The sequence below is a fragment of the Pelobates fuscus genome, chromosome 11, assembly GCF_036172605.1.
Source record: "Pelobates fuscus isolate aPelFus1 chromosome 11, aPelFus1.pri, whole genome shotgun sequence".
Lineage (NCBI taxonomy): Eukaryota > Metazoa > Chordata > Amphibia > Anura > Pelobatidae > Pelobates > Pelobates fuscus.
The window spans coordinates 137043117-137064421 of NC_086327.1; the positions used below are offsets into that span (position 1 = coordinate 137043117).

Sequence of the window (21305 nt, forward strand, 5' to 3'; positions counted from 1 at the left end):
CTATGTGAGTATTTGCCTGTGTGCAGAGCAATGTGCTGTGTGAGTCTTTGCCTGTGTGCAGAGCACTGTGCTGTGTGAGTCTTTGCCTGTGTGCAGAGCACTGTGCGATTCTTTGCTTGTGTGCAGAGCACTGTGCTGTGTGAGTCTTTGCCTGTGTGCAGAGCACTGTGCTATGTGAGTCTTTGCCTGTGTGCAGAGCACTGTGCTATGTGAGTCTTTGCCTGTGTGCAGAGCACTGTGCTGTGTGAGTCTTGCCTGTGTGCAGAGCACTGTGCTGTGTGAGTCTTTGCTTGTGTGCAGAGCACTGTGCTATGTGAGTATTTACCTGTGTGCAGAGCACTGTGCTGTGTGAGTCTTTGCCTGTGTGCAGAGCACTGTGCGAGTCTTTGCTTGTGTGCAGAGCACTGTGCTGTATTTGCCTGTGTGCAGAGCACTGTGCTATGTGAGTCTTTGCCTGTGTGCAGAGCACTGTGCTATGTGAGTCTTTGCCTGTGTGCAGAGCACTGTGCTGTGTGAGTCTTTGCCTGTGTGCAGAGCACTGTGCTGTGTGAGTCTTTGCCTGTGTGCAGAGCACTGTGCTGTGTGAGTCTTTGCCTGTGTGCAGAGCACTGTGCTGTGTGAGTCTTTGCCTGTGTGCAGAGCACTGTGCTGTGTGAGTCTTTGCTTGTGTGCAGAGCACTGTGCTATGTGAGTATTTGCCTGTGTGCAGAGCAATGTGCTGTGTGAGTCTTTGCCTGTGTGCAGAGCACTGTGCTGTGTGAGTCTTTGCCTGTGTGCAGAGCACTGTGCGATTCTTTGCTTGTGTGCAGAGCACTGTGCTGTGCGAGTCTTTGCCTGTGTGCAGAGCACTGTGCTATGTGAGTCTTTGCCTGTGTGCAGAGCACTGTGCTATGTGAGTCTTTGCCTGTGTGCAGAGCACTGTGCTGTGTGAGTCTTGCCTGTGTGCAGAGCACTGTGCTGTGTGAGTCTTTGCTTGTGTGCAGAGCACTGTGCTATGTGAGTATTTACCTGTGTGCAGAGCACTGTGCTGTGTGAGTCTTTGCCTGTGTGCAGAGCACTGTGCGAGTCTTTGCTTGTGTGCAGAGCACTGTGCTGTATTTGCCTGTGTGCAGAGCACTGTGCTATGTGAGTCTTTGCCTGTGTGCAGAGCACTGTGCTATGTGAGTCTTTGCCTGTGTGCAGAGCACTGTGCTGTGTGAGTCTTTGCCTGTGTGCAGAGCACTGTGCTGTGTGAGTCTTTGCCTGTGTGCAGAGCACTGTGCGAGTCTTTGCTTGTGTGCAGAGCACTGTGCTATGTGAGTCTTTGCCTGTGTTCAGAGCACTGTGCTATGTGAGTCTTTGCCTGTGTGCAGAGCACTGTGCTGTGTGAGTCTTTGCCTGTGTGCAGAGCACTGTGCTGTGTGAGTCTTTGCCTGTGTGCAGAGCACTGTGCTGTGTGAGTCTTTGCTTGTGTGCAGAGCACTGTGCTATGTGAGTATTTACCTGTGTGCAGAGCACTGTGCTATGTGAGTCTTTGCCTGTGTGCAGAGCACTGTGCTATGTGAGTCTTTGCCTGTGTGCAGAGCACTGTGCTGTGTGAGTCTTTGCCTGTGTGCAGAGCACTGTGCGAGTCTTTGCTTGTGTGCAGAGCACTGTGCTATGTGAGTCTTTGCCTGTGTTCAGAGCACTGTGCTATGTGAGTCTTTGCCTGTGTGCAGAGCACTGTGCTGTGTGAGTCTTTGCCTGTGTGCAGAGCACTGTGCTGTGTGAGTCTTTGCCTGTGTGCAGAGCACTGTGCTGTGTGAGTCTTTGCTTGTGTGCAGAGCACTGTGCTATGTGAGTATTTACCTGTGTGCAGAGCACTGTGCTGTGTGAGTCTTTGCCTGTGTGCAGAGCACTGTGCGAGTCTTTGCTTGTGTGCAGAGCACTGTGCTGTGAGTATTTGCCTGTGTGCAGAGCACTGTGCTATGTGAGCATTTGCCTGTGTGCAGAGCACTGTGCTGTGTGAGTCTTTGCCTGTGTGCAGAGCACTGTGCTGTGTGAGTCTTTGCCTGTGTGCAGAGCACTGTGCTATGTGAGTATTTGCCTGTGTGCAGAGCACTGTGCTGTGAGTATTTGCCTGTGTGCAGAGCACTGTGCTATGTGAGTCTTTGCCTGTGTGCAGAGCACTGTGCTATGTGAGTCGTTGCCTGTGTGCAGAGCACTGTGCTATGTGAGTCTTTGCCTGTGTTCAGAGCACTGTGCTATGTGAGTCTTTGCCTGTGTGCAGAGCACTGTGCTATGTGAGTATTTGCCTGTGTGCAGAGTACTGTGCTGTGTGAGTCTTTGCTTGTGTGCAGAGCACTGTGCTGTGTGAGTATTTGCCTGTGTGCAGAGCTCAGTGCTTTGTGAGTCTTTGCCTGTGTGCAGAGCACTGTGCTGTGTGAGTCTTTGCCTGTGTGCAGAGCACTGTGCTGTGTGAGTCCTTGCCTGTGTGCAGAGCACTGTGCTATGTAAGTCTTTGCCTGTGTGCAGAGCACTGTGCTATGTAAGTCTTTACCTGTGTGCAGAGCTCAGTGCGTTGTGAGTCTTTACCTGTGTGCAGAGCATTATATGTGGTGAATCTTTGCTTGTGTTCAGAGCACTATTTATATGTATATGAAATAAATGTGATAAATAACATAGCGTGATGTCACGGGACACTCAGTTGTCTCCTTTCATTCAGCAAAGAGACAGATTTATTTTTAAATAACACCTTTAACAAGTCAATGCTACAAGTGCTGGTTATCTATACAGAGCAGTTTGTCAGACAATTGCCAGCACTGCCATAAAGCAAGGCTGAATACACACCTTAAACTGCGGTACACTACAAAGCACGTCGTTCAATATTCTAATTTATACCGAAATAATGATCAGTGTAAAAAAAAAAAGCAAAACAAAAATAAACATATAGGTAGCTTTCATGGTAAATAAATCTATTTTAAAGAGGTTACTTTTTACCTAAATATATTATCTCCTTATACGAACTGGTCTATATCAGTGATGGCCTCCATTTTTTCCTGCGGCTTCTGCAGACTACAATTCCCAAAACTCTAAACCAGTTGTACGGCCATCCCTGAACTAGAAATGCATGTTCTCATACCGGAATGAAAGGCACTGGATGAGAATTGCTTGACAAAACAAAACGGTCTTGTTCTCCCTTCGTCCTTCACCGAACTGAATATGGCAGCTTTTGGTTTTATATATTTAAATCCCCATAAATTTTTGAGCAAGAATTAAATTGCCATGGGATATTTGCTGTGCTGTGGCCATGCAGCTGAGCCTCACAAAATCTTTCCTGAGAGGATTAAAAACTTTCATTATCTTTCTGCAGACCTGACCTGACCTCGGCTCGCAAATTACCACAACCTGGGCAGTGTAAAACAAAAGGAGGATCTCAGATAGATTGGATTAAAAACCGGTAAAACATATAGTCGTTGGGTTTTTGATTAACAATTTATTGACGAGGCCTGAAGTAAAAGGAATTCATTTTTGTTCTAGACTTGAACAGGATCAGAGTGGTTACCATTCCATAAAAGAGTTGTCCTGACCATTCTGATCCCATTTATAGAACACACAAGAGTAATTCATAACTGGAGAGAAATCTGGGACGTATTTACTAAGCCACCAACTGGGGAGAACAGATGGTAAATATGGGAGGAGGAATCTTAAAATTGGTTATTTTTAATATTTAACATTTTCAATTTAATTGTGAATTCTGAACAATTTCTAGGGAATAAACCCAGGTTTTTATACTTTCAGGAGACACTGGATATGACTGGTTACGGGAGCTCTAGGGATATAAAAGTAAACACACTAGTTGTATTGTGCCCATGTTTCACTAAGTCACCCACATCAACACATTGCAGATCTTCACTTCAAGAAACGTTGCTTGTTTTTCTTCCTTCACAACTATATGTCTATTTAAACTGCCAACAGGTATCTTGAAGGACGAAACTGAGGACGTTATCCTAGGTATGGTCAATATGGTATAAATGAAGGTTTGACAATCTGCCAGTTAGCTGACAAGTAGAAATCTAAGAATATTGAAGTGACCCAACCACACCGGTTTATCATGGTTTACATTAAAGACACATTCTACCTCAAGTAATGACTTACCTAACACAATAAGATGTACGCGGGATGTCTTAGCTTGATTGTCCGTCTGCACAGAGCAGGTATAAGATCCATCATCATAAATGTTGACATTCTGGATTTCAATGCTGTATTGAGATTTTGTGTTGGCCACAAGAACCACACGGGGGTCTATCGACCATTTATCGTTGCCAGTGTATAATATGGTGCTACGATTGAGCCAAGCCACCCGTGTCACTCTGCTGTCCACTGCGCACCTAAAATGGGAGAGGAAATGCCTATTACTTAAGAAAAATAAATATTTGAGCAACATGAGACTTCTACAGAACCATAATATCATTATACAATCCCTTTACTGAAGGTTGTAACATAAAATAATGCATACTCCGTGTTTTACTAACAAGAGCCTAGTGTATAGATGTTGTTTAGTTTCTCAGTATTTATTCTTCCGCATAAAATGTTTTTTGTATAATATTTACAGACTTTAATATTATTGAAGGGAAACTCCAGACCCATTTAGCTTGCTGAAATACTTTGAGTTTCATTTTGCAAAAAGTGCAGATTTATATAGAAATTCACACTTTTATCAATTAACCATGGCAGTGATCAGATAACCGGCCTTGTTACGTCCTGGTTTGTTTAGCTTAGTAAAACTAAACTCAAGAGGCAGCAATTGCCCTGACGCCTGCCTTGCAAAGACTTCTCATTGAGCTGCATTTGGAGGTCTGTGATTGGACAGCAGCAGAAAGTCTGGGTGGGGTTAGAAAGGGAGGGATTGCAAAGGGAGTGTCCCTTTAATACACGTAGCAATAAGTGTTCATTATGAATAGAATACACAAGTTCACCCATTCCATGACATTACAAAATAGGTTTTATAGGTTTTATAGATAATGCCCTTTAGATTGGTTCAGATTTGCATTATGGCAGTTCAACTTCGCCTGTGTTCACAGGAAAGATTAGAGGATAGAATATAAGAGACAATCTGCTCTTGAAATGTGGAGAATAAATGGGATCCATTAAAATTAACAAGATCTTCAACCCAGAAAAGTGAAAAGTATTCCTATAGTAAATACAATTACTGAGGTCAATTTAAATAGCAAAGGTTTGTCTAACAGATGATCAGACACCACACAACATTGTCAAAATAGGGGCCTCCCACTGCAGTTCAATCATTCAAATTATGTGAAAATTGCTCTTTAAAATTACGACCTAAACGTTATTTCTAAAAACATGCCATGAAACCGCAAAGATCTACTTTCCTACTCAGAAACCAAAAAATACAAAGAATGACAATTTGACAAAGTATCCTTTTTTTGCTGAAACAATAGCAGAGACAACTAGGGCGAACAGGGGAAGGCTGTCCATAAGGAGAACTATTGCATCCTATCCGGGCGCTGACCAGACGCTCAATCTTTAACACTTATTCTCTGCATACTTTATTCTCCTGAGAATTTGGTGTAAAAAACATAACCCATACATATAATGAAACAATTTGGAAAAATGTTTAGATACTAAAATTTGAAATCAAGTTTCCAATCTTTAACCAGTCAAATCCCGAGGGGGGAAGTTAGAACAGTGACGTCAGCAATAAACGTTCTCACTCCACACAGACAAGTGATGAATCAGAAAGCGGAGAACAATGGAAGAGAATGATTGAAGATAATTCTAGATTAATGCATTGTTACTGCGCAGCTGGAATCATTCACAATATCAGTGACCACCTTCCTGCCAAAAGCCCACTAACAGGGCGATGCCATTTAAATACAAACAATTACAGGTTATTAGATTTTACAATGACAAATGGACGTGCATCCTTTGTTATTATCGATACAATGTTCCACTGTTCTTTACAGTCACCCGATTTGGTATATTTAAATACGTAGAATAAAAGGAAAAATGCTCCTTTTTTGTGATTACATTGTTTTAAATGCCTTTACACTATATTGTTAATAGTGTGAGCTGTGCCCAGACCCACTAAAATTATATATATATATATATATATAATATGCAGTATTTCCCAGCACACACACTCAACGTTTTATAAAGTGCCGGGTGCTCACAAAGCCATAGCCAAAAAATATAAAAAGTAATAAATGTAGGCTTGCACTCACGGTCTTGTAGGTGGATAAAATTTCCTGTTTATTTCAATTCATTAAAACATGGTTGCTGCCATTATCGTCAACGTTTCAGCCACTCCTGTGGCTTTCATCAGGACCAATTCAGCATAAAAACATTTCATTTACAAGTTGCTTCTTATATACAGCTAACTAAACTTAAAAACAATGCTTACCACCTGTGTTCTCGAGTACCCGGCGTCTCTCACGATCCTGTGCGCATGTGCGAGCACGTCAAACCGGAAATGACGTGCCCGCGTCATCAATTCGTTGCCATGGTAACCCGAAACATAAACGGACACCACGGCAACGATATACTGCAGCACAGAGCCAGGGTATCCACAGAGTGGGGAAATTTACAACATAAAATCACACAATCAATACATATTTTATCTCTGCCTGGTGCAACATACTTTTACTTAACACAATTATTCCCAAACATTCTAAATCATATAGTCTAATGGGATGGGCTTGTCAAACATGATGATTTACTATTTTAAAGTATCATCATGGCTCTCACTATTCATATGAATATTTATTATGCGCTCTATTTTACTTATTTACATATATTTTAACATTTAAATCCATAAAGCAATGACTTCATTATGCTAAACTAGTGTTGCCTAGATATAACTAGGTGAAGTACACTGTACTAAAAATTCCATATAGTGTAAAAAGTGCTCACATCTTCTCCCAAGTCAATCCCTACCACTACTCCTCCATAGTATTTAAAGTGATACTCATGCATTTATATATACATTAAAGTGAAACAAATTGCATTTATATACATTAAAGTGATACTGATTGCATTTGTGTACATAAAAGTGCTCACCGTATTTGATAAAGTGAAACTCTGTGCTGTTAAAGGCACACATATGTGATCTGCCGATCTTATTTAAAGTGATACTTGTTGCAATTATGTACATGAAAGTGTACATAATTCATGTACTTTCATGTACATAATTGCAACAAGTATCACTTTAAATAAGATCGGCAGATCACATATGTGTGCCTTTAACAGCACAGAGTTTCACTTTATCAAATACGGTGAGCACTTTTATGTACACAAATGCAATCAGTATCACTTTAATGTATATAAATGCAATTTGTTTCACTTTAATGTATATATAAATGCATGAGTATCACTTTAAATACTATGGAGGAGTAGTGGTAGGGATTGACTTGGGAGAAGATGTGAGCACTTTTTACACTATATGGAATTTTTAGTACAGTGTACTTCACCTAGTTATATCTAGGCAACACTAGTTTAGCATAATGAAGTCATTGCTTTATGGATTTAAATGTTAAAATATATGTAAATAAGTAAAATAGAGCGCATAATAAATATTCATATGAATAGTGAGAGCCATGATGATACTTTAAAATAGTAAATCATCATGTTTGACAAGCCCATCCCATTAGACTATATGATTTAGAATGTTTGGGAATAATTGTGTTAAGTAAAAGTATGTTGCACCAGGCAGAGATAAAATATGTATTGATTGTGTGATTTTATGTTGTAAATTTCCCCACTCTGTGGATACCCTGGCTCTGTGCTGCAGTATATCGTTGCCGTGGTGTCCGTTTATGTTTCGGGTTACCATGGCAACGAATTGATGACGCGGGCACGTCATTTCCGGTTTGACGTGCTCGCACATGCGCACAGGATCGTGAGAGACGCCGGGTACTCGAGAACACAGGTGGTAAGCATTGTTTTTAAGTTTAGTTAGCTGTATATAAGAAGCAACTTGTAAATGAAATGTTTTTATGCTGAATTGGTCCTGATGAAAGCCACAGGAGTGGCTGAAACGTTGACGATAATGGCAGCAACCATGTTTTAATGAATTGAAATAAACAGGAAATTTTATCCACCTACAAGACCGTGAGTGCAAGCCTACATTTATTACTTTTTATATTTTTTGGCTATGGCTTTGTGAGCACCCGGCACTTTATAAAACGTTGAGTGTGTGTGCTGGGAAATACTGCATATAATATACCAAGGAAGTCTATTAATAGCCAATTCCTAAACCCAAGCACCAACTAATGATATATCACCTAAACTGCTAAATTTGGAGCAGAGCTAACAGGTTGATTTAAAACCAATAAGGAACTCTTTTGTTCAACATGGATCATACAGATGATTTTATGCTACAAGCAGGGGGTTATGCTGAGACAGCAGAAACCCTGCATTTTACCCAAGAAGAAGCTGAGGCCATACTTTGGGTGCAATCCAGTAATGAATTTCCTTGCAATATAACAACTAAAGATGTATACTTTCAACTGTTGAGATTACAACGTAAACGTATTGATTTGGATTTGCATGGACTATTTCTGTCTGACTATTATAAAGTAAAAAGAATCCCCAGGGGCTTCCGTATTATGAATGTACCTACTATAGGGAGATTAAAGGCAAAGGTTTGTCGAGACTGGATTGGTGTGCTCAATAAAGCGTCATTAGACCTGATGCTAATTATAATTCAAGATGTGAGGGCAGAAATGGAAATAGTTTCACGAAAAATTGTGGAGATTGAGACTGAACATGCGATCCTACTAGCCACCCCAGATGGTATTAAAATGTTGGACAAACTAAGGGAGGAAATGCTCAAGTACAAAAATGACCTGATCAGATTCAAGAGACAAAAGTTTGATTATGTACAACAAGATTATACGGAGCATCGGGTTTACAAATGGCTGAGTGGGTCGCACCAACAGAAACCGAGGAGATTCCGTAAGAAGATTGTACGACCAAAAATATACACCATGGATGTCACCTCTGGAGAGTCTGCTTCAGACACAGAGACACACGTTGAAAGTGGGAATTTTTTAGAGACCACACCATCAGGAACAACAACGAGAAGCAGGGGCAGAGGCGCAAACGGCGCAGAACAAGGAGAGGCAACAAGGGGAAAATTCATTGTCCGTGGAAGACCTCCACTGAGACGATAGTACCGGTGTTCAATTTGTCCCAGAGAACACTTGTGAAGGAAGAAATTGAAATCCTCCAATTAGGTTTAACCTTTGTTCCTGGGACAACTCCCAATTTGTTTTCCTGGAATGTGGAGCTTTTTAAGTTTGGAAGAACGATGCGGCTAAAAAACCACTTTAACAATTTATGTCTACAACAATCCAACCCAGAAGATGTGACAATGAAATTTAGACCAAAATCTAATTTTGATCCACAGTGCCACCAAGCTAATATTAAAACTTTTCTATCAACAGTACAGGCGGAATCTGCGAAGCTCCTACAACAACCTCAACTGCCATATAGTAATTTCAGCAAGAAGCAACACACACTCACAAGAAATCTTGCACGGGACGCATCCATAGTTATACGTCCAGCCGACAAAGGCGGCGGTATAGTCGTAATGGACTACGACAAATATGCCAATGAAATTAAAAAACAACTGAGAGACAGGAATACATATAAAGAACTAGAGGGGGATCCCACCACTATGATACAAGTCAAAATAGAAGAGATATTGGATATGGGATTAAGAGCGAATTATATAAACTTAAGGCTGTATGCCTATCTCATACAAAAATCACCAAGGACTCCAGTCATGTATACGATACCCAAAATTCATAAGGATCTAACCGCACCACCGGGAAGACCGATAGTATCGGCAGTTGGGGGAGTGCTTGAACCTCTAGGCAAGTGGCTGGATGCACAATTCAAGGAGACAGTAGTGAATCTACACACGTGTGTAAAGGATACCCCGTCACTTTTGGAATCTCTGCGACATCTGCAGATTGATACACTTGATCCGGTTCTAATCACTATGGATGTGAGTAGCCTCTATACCATCATCCCTCATGATGATGGTATAGAGGCTATGAGACAGGTCCTAAGCACTTCATCACTTTACAAAGGTCCACCGGTTGAGTACACATTGGGGATACTGGAAATGGTACTGAAGAATAACTACTTCAGATTTGAGCAACAGTGGTTTATGCAAGTTTCGGGAACCTCGATGGGCGCGCCTATGGCGCCCATGTATGCTAATACATACATGTATAAATTTGAAGAGGAACATATACTGAAACCATATCAACACCATATCATCAAATATTTCCGTTTTATCGATGATGTGCTGATCCTGTGGAGGGGGACAGTCCAGCAAGCTCAACAGATGGTGGAATCAATCAACATGCTACCCACACCTGTTAGAATGACGGCGGACATCAGCAAGGAGAAAGTCCATTTTTTAGACGTAGAACTCTCTATAGTAAATCAACAAGTCGAATTTAGTTTATATTCTAAACCTACGGATCGCAATACAATCCTACATTACACCAGCGCACACCCCAGAAACCTGAAAAATTCCATTCCGCAAGCACAATTTCTTAGGGTTATAAGAAATAATTCGACAGACGAAGCCAGACAAAAACAACTGGTACAAATGAGAGGTAAATTCTTGGAACGTGGATATGATGGGAGAGTCCTAGATTGGGCATTGGAAAAAGCACAAGAGAGAGCGACCAAGCCACAGGACCCCATAGAAGAACCGAGACTGGTCTTCCCCATCACATTCCACAATAAGGCGCAGAAATTATCCAATATCGTTAAAAGGAATTGGAATATGCTGGCACTTGAGGAATCCTTACCCAGGGAATTTAGACAACCGCCAAGAATTTGTTTTCGTAGGAATAGGAATCTGAAAGACATGCTGATACGTACAGACCCGGTACAAAGTTATATGACACCCCAGAAAGTGCAGATACGGGGGAGTGTGCGCTGTTTGGGATGCGTAACATGTGGCCACATGGCACCGGCACGCACATTCACGCATCCTCACAGTACTAAGTCATACAAGATCAGATATACTATTACCTGTAGGTCTACGTTTGTTATATATAAACTATCATGTCCCTGTGGACTGTGCTATATTGGGAAGACGGAAACCCAACTCTGTGAGCGGATCAGGGGGCATAGGTCCAATATCAGAACGGCATATAGGGATGGAACTTCAGATAAGCCGGTGGCCAAGCATTTTTTGGACAATGGACACGCCCTAATTACCTTAAAATTCGTGGCAATCGACCACGTCCCCATACCAACAAGAGGTGGCAACAGGGGTAATATGTTGATACGCAAGGAAGCCTTCTGGATTCATGAACTGGACACGGTTGCACCAAGGGGCTTAAACGAGCAGTTATCATATGCCCCATTTATTTGAATTAAGGCTGTAGAAGCTTAATATCTTCTTGAGTAAAGCTATGTTTTAATATATATATGTTTTTTTCTCTGAGGGCAATAGAATACAGGCACATGGTTGGGCACATATAAACACGTAGTCTCACTTTATTACAGAGAATATGTTGGTGTATATGACTGCAATGAATACCACTTTAATATACATAAAAGCAATTAGTATCACTTTAATATAAGATGCGGATTGGTAGATATTGGTGGGCAACCACGATATGGTGGTAGTGAGGTTTCACTTTATTAAGTAGAAAGAGCACTTTAATGTATATAAATGCAACAAGTAACACTTTCATGTACATAAATGCATTAAGTACCACTTTAAATAAGATCCACGATATGGTGGGAGTGAGGTTTCACTTTATTAAGTATAAAGAGCACTTTAATGTATATAGATGCAATAAGTAACACTTTCATGTACATAATTGCAACAAGTATCACTTTAAATAAGATCGGCAGATCACATATGTGTGCCTTTAACAGCACAGAGTTTCACTTTATCAAATACGGTGAGCACTTTTATGTACACAAATGCAATCAGTATCACTTTAATGTATATAAATGCAATTTGTTTCACTTTAATGTATATATAAATGCATGAGTATCACTTTAAATACTATGGAGGAGTAGTGGTAGGGATTGACTTGGGAGAAGATGTGAGCACTTTTTACACTATATGGAATTTTTAGTACAGTGTACTTCACCTAGTTATATCTAGGCAACACTAGTTTAGCATAATGAAGTCATTGCTTTATGGATTTAAATGTTAAAATATATGTAAATAAGTAAAATAGAGCGCATAATAAATATTCATATGAATAGTGAGAGCCATGATGATACTTTAAAATAGTAAATCATCATGTTTGACAAGCCCATCCCATTAGACTATATGATTTAGAATGTTTGGGAATAATTGTGTTAAGTAAAAGTATGTTGCACCAGGCAGAGATAAAATATGTATTGATTGTGTGATTTTATGTTGTAAATTTCCCCACTCTGTGGATACCCTGGCTCTGTGCTGCAGTATATCGTTGCCGTGGTGTCCGTTTATGTTTCGGGTTACCATGGCAACGAATTGATGACGCGGGCACGTCATTTCCGGTTTGACGTGCTCGCACATGCGCACAGGATCGTGAGAGACGCCGGGTACTCGAGAACACAGGTGGTAAGCATTGTTTTTAAGTTTAGTTAGCTGTATATAAGAAGCAACTTGTAAATGAAATGTTTTTATGCTGAATTGGTCCTGATGAAAGCCACAGGAGTGGCTGAAACGTTGACGATAATGGCAGCAACCATGTTTTTAATTCTTTATTTATAGCGTGCAGGGGATTACAATCATGCATGGTGTGCCACGATAGCACGATCAAGAGTATACATTATAGATTTTCATGGCTGGTTTAAACAAGCCTGCACATTTTATATTTAAGATAAACAAGTTAGACTAAGCATTTTTCATTTTTAAATGGTTCACATGCTGGTATTGAGTATGTCAGTTTACGTTAAGTCGTACATTAGTTGGGTCATATCGATTAGAGTACAAAGTAAACATGCTTTCAACATTGTAATAGATGGCTGGAAACTACGGACAGGCCAATTAGAGCTGACTAACAGTTTCCGAGACTCTAGCCACGGGAGTTTTCTTAAGTAGAGTAAAGCAGGGGTTACTGTGCTAACAGTGTTGCCTAACAGACAGTAACCTCGTAGTCCGAGCTATATCTCCGTGCCGACATCCCTTACAAAACCAAGTAAGCAGTATGTGAGTGTTGCCGTCTAGACTGTGAGCAAGAAATTAGAGCACAGACCGTTCACTTACATTGTGGGAGCTGGCGACTAGTGAGACATGGAGAGGCGTGCGGGAACACATTTATGCTGTTAAACTTAAGACGTGTTTGATGTGGGTTGTATAGACCCGAGTGGGTATGCTGGTGTGTGGGTTGAAGCTTGCTGATGTGAGTCGTGTGTGTACTCTAAACTAATATCAAGACCAGTGGTTGTTTGACTAGCTGGTATGTCTTCATGAGATTAGTGAGTTGCAAGCTATCTGTGCTGTGGCTGAGTAGGTGCTGTACCTGCTAGTTATCAAGTTGCGAGGAGGCAAAACAAAGTTAAACACATTAGGGATGGGGACAGGCTGAGGGATGGGGACAAGCTGATAAATGAGTTAAGTGTGAGCGTGGTCATACACTGGTTTGTCGAATTAGTAGTATTGATAAAGTGTATTCCCCTCTCTAATGGTCTGGCAACGCATGTATAAGACTGCTGCAATGGGACAGTAGTTAGGCAAAGCAGGGCTCCGTGAAACAACAAATCAGGCATGCAAGACGTAAGTGTTCATTAAGTAGGAACCGAGCTCAGTTGCGGTAAAGAGAGTCTCTATAGCTGCAGTCCCCGGTTCTGCTAACAGCCGCATTTTGACACAGACTGTGTGGAGGAATTTTGCAGTGTCTCTGCCTTTGGGCCTGCAGGGGCACAGTCTCTGTCTGGGTCGGTCCTCTTCAGTCAGCCGATGCCGACTCGGAGAATTTGGCATATGGGCTCGGGACGGTGGTAAGGCGCGTGGTTTGGTTGGCTTCTGTCTCCCAGGGAGGGTCTCCACATGGTCCTGTCCTCTGTACAGACCCGCTTGACATGCCGATTGACCTTGCTGTCTTCGGGAGTCTGTGGAAGCTGGGATGTGCTCCGTTGGTTGAGGGCTTTAGGTGCCGCCGAGCGGTTAGCGGGTCGGGCGTACTTCAGAGTCCCGTGTTGGCATGCACGAGGGCTGGTGTTGGCGTCCGCCATGTATGTCATTACCTGCCTCCTCGATCTCGCACCTCGCTTTCGCCTGCGGGCCCCCCTGGGGGCTTGCGGCGGGTCACTGCTCATTTGGCGCCGGGTGGCAGGGCGAATCCACGCCGCCATTGCTTTTGTCGCCTGCCTGTAGAGCCATCCCCTGGTGCAGAATTTGGTCCACAGACCGGTGCACAGCCGCTTGTAAAATTCCAGCGTGCAGTCAGGTGGACGAACAGGTAGGCTTTTAGTTATGGGTTGTGCTTGTGGCGCCATCTTGCTTGGGCCTCTACCGCCTCGTTGTCCTGTTAGTGTTGCCGTTTGGCCTTGTCACGCTTTGGGGGTGTTCGTCCCCCACGAGGACCGGGATCTCCCCCGCCGGTCCAGAGGGGGGGGTTGCAGGGCTGAGTTAATTTCTCGCGTGGAAGTGGGTCCTGTGCCGGGCGATCGGCCGCCTCCCCCAGGCTGCAGGTCTCACTTCAGTGTAGGCCGTGTGGCGGATTGGAGTGCTCGTGTGGCTTGTCGGTACACGTTTGGTACCGTTTTGGTCCTGGTGTGGTCCAGTATCCGTTTTTGGGCACCTTGGGCTATTGGCATGGGTCGTTTCTGTAGGTTTCTCGTTTTTATGCCCACTGATGCACTAGCTCTTAGGGAACACGTCCGGCCATCTTGGCTGTCAGGCCCCGCCCCCAGCAACCATGTTTTAATGAATTGAAATAAACAGGAAATTTTATCCACCTACAAGACCGTGAGTGCAAGCCTACATTTATTACTTTTTATATATATATATATATATATATATATAAACATGCGTTCAGTTATTTTCATCAGTGATAGATAACCCTGATCGATCCACAATAGAATCTATGGAGAGGTTTCCGTACAGATCCAGACATTATTTAACCTTACACAATTAACAAAACACAGACATTTATTAACTAACCAGCAAGTTGGCTAAAATGTATGCAAGTCGACAACCATGTGTTGTTATTATTATTATATTTATATAGTGACAACAAATTCCGTAGCGCTTTACAATGGGTGTTATTACACCCTACCCCCTCATCACACCCCACAAAATACCTCTCTGGTCACACACCCCTTGCCATGCCTCCTAAATCAAAGGGTCCCTCTGTGGCCATTTGAAACAAATAGTTATTAATGTAAATATGTAAGGAATTAAAACAAGGTGCGTAGTTATTAACACTAATATCGAAACCCCACACCGCGTTTTATTGCTGTGAACGCTTTCATTCACTAAAACACACCTTAAAGGGTTACTATACCCAGGGTTACCAGATCCACCAGGTTTTCAGGGACACATATAATTTGCCTTATTTATAAAAAAAATGCATGAAAAGGGCTGCCCTGCAGTATGTATAATGCACATTCTGCAGGATTCCTCATTGCCTAATGCCTTAATCTTATACACCTTCTGAAATCTACATACTACAGGGCAACCCTTTTCATGTGCTGCCCATCAATTTGTGATATGTGTGAAAACATGGTGGATCTGCTAACCCCAACTATAACTATTGAGGGGGGGGACCTTTCTGGCATAATATGCCCTACTGGGAACTGTTGATAAAGTCCCCCCCCCCCCCCCCCCCTGTAAATGTGCAATAAAACCTGAAAAATAAAAGGTTTCACTTAACTTGAACTTATTTGTGCCCCTGTCTGAAACCACTGGTGACGCACCCGGTCTGATCACAGGCTTCTTATAGAGAATCCTGTGATAAGACCAATTGCCGGGGGAGAGGTTTTTAAAAATTCAAATCAATGCGCACAGACAGGGCGTGGGAGGGGAGAGATTATCAGGTCTGTTGTCAGACTGAAAACACTGCACATGCTGATTGCTGCCACCATGACCACTTCATATCACCAAAGTGGTTATGGTGGTTGTGATGTCGGAGGATCTAGAATAGAGGGGCACTGGAATTTGGCAGCTAAAGATTAAATTGCAATGAACCGGCAGATCTGTGGGTGGTGAAAGGGTTAATACAAGGCCGACCCTTCTAATAAAGCATGGAAGGGTATTGGGCATAGCTTGACAAGAACACAAATACTATCGCAGTGATTTGCACACTGTGCGTTATGCTGGCAGTCTGCTAATTTCATTATATGGGATGAGGGTTGCTGCGTGACTGGAGGAAGATCGGTGTTTGGAAAGCTATAAACGAGAGGCGTGGAATGCCACATGGTGAAACCATGGCCTGTGGCTGTCACTTCCCTGGGCACCACGCCAGCATGCCTCGTCTTAGGCTCTCCAGCTTCAGAGGAATCAACATCTACTGGGACCAAAGTACATCACAAAGCCTGCCAAAGGCTGGATAATCATATTAATCACTCTGCATTCAACACCTTTCAGTTTCAAATCACTTTGCCATTATACGTCGCTCTCTCCTGCATCAAGCCTCCTCTTATGTAGAAAAAGGGCTGGAACGAGTGGAAAACCTGTTTATTTTCCGTTTAACTCCTTAGAGGCCCGGGGAGTTAAATTAGGCAGTGCTAACAACTGAGTGGCAAGCAAAGAGTAAAACGGGAAAATGGAAGCTGAACATCTTATCTCAGTATATGCTGGACATAAGGAAAGGAAGGAGGGACGGAGGGAGAGGGAGAGAGAGATTGCATGTAGTATTTGAAAGTTGTGAGAGAAAAAAAAAGACAGAAGTAATGTATTCTCTAACAACCCAACCCCAACCTGTGGTGTCATTATTGTTATACTTTATTTATAAACCCCTACACATTCCGCCCGCTGTACATGTATACAGTTTGTGCAAGTGAAAGACAAACGTACAATAGAGACAATACAAAATGTAACGGGCAAAGAATTGAAGACCGTAATACTGGGGGAATTTACAATCTAGTTTTCATTCATGTTCATTATTTCAAATGAAGAATTTCTGATACAAATTCTATATGACATCTAGGCTGCCCTTTCAGCAGAGTGAGAGTGTCCATCCAAACAGCCTTCCCTAGCAGCAGGAAAGTTAGGGTGTCCCTTGGGGTAACGTCTGCCACCATGGACAATATATGGAGTGTGATATCACTCATCTACCTCAGCTGTTTACTGACAATGTGTAGGTGGGATATTGTAATACACACACACACACAGCATATGTACGTACACAGAAATCAAGGTCTTCGTTAATAACTTCGTTAACCCCCACATGTTAGTACTCGTGAATGCAGGATTGCCAAGGTATGCATTCATAGCCCACACACGTGTAGAAACTATTTGCATAATTGCCCAGAGAACCTGTCTTACAAATACTTCTCATTAAGCTGCATTGGGAAGTCTGTGATTGGACAGCAACAGAATGTCTGGGCGAGGTTAGAAGGGGAGGACTTGTAAAGGCTGCAGTCGAGAAGTGCATGCATGTTTCATCAGGGCTATATTTACCAAAAAGTGACTTATTTCGGCAGTGGAATGTCACCTTTAATTTGCACAAATATCTGTAATCCCTTCAAACTGTTACTCCAGTGAAACAACATTATTTTACTAAAACACTGTTTTTGGTTTGAGCAACTCTTGCTGGCTAGTGCCCCTCATGTCCCTCCCAAAAAATTAAAATATGGTAGTATTAGCCAGGCTGGCTAATGACACCAATAGAGGTGGAGTGATACTCAGCAGCATTGTGCATTTTCTCGGTTTCACACATATTCCAAGCACAATAACCACTTCAAATTATTGGAATGGACATTGTTTTTGCAGTAAGCCTTTAATCATGAATGTAACAAACAGCTTTAAATATTCTGACAGCTGAACTACAAATCCCAATAGCTTGCAATCAGAGGGACGACAACAGGCTGATAGATCTCAGCCACGTCCTAGTCTTTGGTAGACATCACTACCATCATCATTGCTTTGGATTTAAAAAAAAAAAAACAAGCCTGATGAAAGGTGAACATGTTTCATAAATGTATACATTTCCTTTTAATGCATTATTTCTATTTTGTTATGCTGGATAAATAATATATGAAGAGTCTATCATGGTTGGATTTAAAGATTAAATCAGGGTTTTAGTGACTTGATTCATTCACTTATTATTGGCGGTTAACAAAAAGCTCATCAGTCTGCCAAGTTACAGAGTAACACCATGAACACAGAGGGGGGAGCGGAAGGATGACCACACTGTGAGCTGGTATATATGAGAATCCAGACACTGACTGGTATACGGTAACTTGATTCATAGACTGTTACTGAAAAGTGCAGAGCTTGTACAAATCGACAGCTACGGGAAAAGAACAGTACACAATAATCAAAGCCAAGTTTAAATGTAAATATTATTAGACATTTAAAATCATATCACATTTAATACACATTATTTCACAGATTATAGACTCGTACATAAGCACATTGAGCGAGCTGCAGATCCATGGGAAATTCTGTTAGTTTAATGTGTACATTAACATCAGAGGCAATGCAACAAGAATCATTAAATCTGCTCTTTAAAACTGCATTTCCCTGCATGACAGCATGTGCTAATAATTCAGTAATAATCTGTGTGTTACGCAAGGCTGCTTTCTGACGGGAATCACTAAATTATCATGGAAGGAAAAAAAAGTAATACAGAGACTTTGCCAGCTCCATGTACTATGTCCACACAGCACCTCGGCCTCCCAATAGTCCACACAGCACCTCGGCCTCCCAATATTCCACACAGCACCTCGGCCTCCCAATATTCCACACAGCACCTCGGCCTCCCAATATTCCACACAGCACCTCGGCCTCCCAATATTCCACACAGCACCTCGGCCTCCCAATATTCCACACAGCACCTCGGCCTCCCAATATTCCACACAGCACCTCGGCCTCCCAATATTCCACACAGCACCTCGGCCTCCCAATATTCCGCACAGCACCTCGGCCTCCCAATATTCCACACAGCACCTCGGCCTCCCAATATTCCACACAGCACCTCGGCCTCCCAATATTCCACACAGCACCTCGGCCTCCCAATATTCCACACAGCACCTCGGCCTCCCAATATTCCACACAGCACCTCGGCCTCCCAATATTCCACACAGCACCTCGGCCTCCCAATATTCCACACAGCACCTCGGCCTCCCAATATTCCACACAGCACCTCGGCCTCCCAATATTCCACACAGCACCTCAGCCTCCCAATATTCCACACAGCACCTGGGCCTCCCAATATTCCATACAGCACCTCGGCCTATGAAGGTCCCACTCAGCACCTCGGCCTATGAAGGTCCCACTCAGCACCTCGGCCTATGAAGGTCCCACTCAGCACCTTGGCCTATGAAGGTCCCACTCAGCACCTTGGCCTATGAAGGTCCCACTCAGCACCTTGGCCTATGAAGGTCCCACTCAGCACCTCGGCCTATGAAGATACCACACAGCACCTCGGTCTATGAAGATACCACACAGCACCTTGGCCTCCCAATATTCCACACAGCACCTCGGCCTCCCAATATTCCACACAGTACCTCGGCCTCCCAATATTCCACACAGCACCTCGGCCTATGAAGGTACCACTCAGCACCTCGGCCTATGAAGGTACCACTCAGCACCTCGGCCTATGAAGGTCCCACTCAGCACCTCGGCCTATGAAAGTATCACACAGCACCTCGGCCTATGAAGGTATCACACAGCACCTCGGCCTATGAAGGTATCACACAGCACCTCGGCCTATGAAGGTATCACACAGCACCTCGGCCTATGAAGGTATCACACAGCACCTCGACCTCCCAATATTCCATACAGCACCTCAGCCTCCCAATATTCCATACAGCACCTCGGCCTCCCAATATTCCATACAGCACCTCGGCCTATGAAGGTACCACTCAGCACCTCGGCCTATGAAGGTACCACTCAGCACCTCGGCCTCCCAATATCCCACTCAGGACCTCAGGCATTTTGGCATCTCAATCATAGTAAAACTATGTGGATCCTAACAACAGGAGCCCCGTCATGCCTTTGCCAGAGCAGGAAAACATTTGTCAATTCACGCTGACCAGTCTATCCTCGGGGAACACAAACTGCCTTGTTCCCAGAGCTCACAATCATTTATGAAAAAACTAACATATTGCGACTTGTCACTTATTATACAATAACTTGCTCACAGAGGAGGGACGGATGTCCATATCACAGAGGAAACTATCCTAGCTTTACAAGGAGGCAACATGATTAATGAATACTGCATCCAGAACAGACACTGGGCTCTACTGTCTGTAAGTAGCCAGTGTGACTGTAGTCAACTTTACTGGGGATGGAAGACAGACACTATGTGTGGGTCCCCAGATTACTTTTGTGTTTTGCTCACCCTGTGCCCATTATTGGTGCAGGGTATGTTGAATGTATTGCTTCTCTGTTCCTTTCCTACTCCCCCTTTTTCCTGTCCTATTGTTTCTCCAGCAGGGCGTTGTCCCAGGGACAGTGCCAGATCAGTTTAAACTGGTTGCCCTGTCCCTCCTCAATCTCCCATCAGCCCTTGCTATTGTCTGACCCCACCCTTCCTTGTACTGTAGTGCTCTATGCACCCCGTTGTATGTAAAAGAGGCTGTTGGGGGCTTAAATGTGTGCTATGTCTATTAAAGTTAGTTGTTGTTTAACCTTCACCGAGTGCCATCTGGTGTTTGGTCCAGGGTGGAAAAGTCCCCGGGGGATCCCAGTCAAGCCTCGGTGACTAGGTGTGAAGTGCTCCAGGATCCCTGATAGCTACGAGGAAGCAGACTTTGCGGAGGTACTCGGTCGGAGTACTGGAGCTCCATCACAGCCAGCGGACCTACTTTATCTGAATTCATGTTGCAATTAGCCATTTATTTCTTGTTCAGATAGTTATATGTACATAGTTGGATATTTTATATATTGTATTATTATTTTCCTCTGTTGGATCTCTCTCTCTACATGTATACATGAATCACACTTCTCAGGAAGAAATAATCTGTGACACGGATTAGTATTAATGTTTTACTTTACATTTGTAACATGTTCCTGCAATGGTCTGGCAGTTTTGGAGAACAGAAGTTGCGGTGATGGGCATGTATTAATGCCCACAAAGTAACAACACTCTCTCCCGGATGTCTATACTGGATGGATTTATTTTATGTGAAATTAGGGGGTGTCTGGGTAAAGGGGTGTCTGGTGGACCAGAAAG

The 21305-nt window shown here is 43.0% G+C and overlaps 1 protein-coding gene across 2 annotated transcripts in view; it reads right to left on the reverse strand.

Annotated features, from left to right (window-relative positions):
* LOC134577841 (opioid-binding protein/cell adhesion molecule homolog) overlaps positions 1-21305 on the reverse strand; it is a 538010-nt gene that overhangs the window by 42631 nt on the left and 474074 nt on the right. For both annotated transcript variants that reach the window (XM_063436738.1, XM_063436739.1), the window contains exon 3: positions 4117-4349. In XM_063436738.1, the coding sequence (XP_063292808.1) occupies positions 4117-4349 (233 nt within the window). The remainder of the gene's footprint in view (positions 1-4116; positions 4350-21305) is intronic.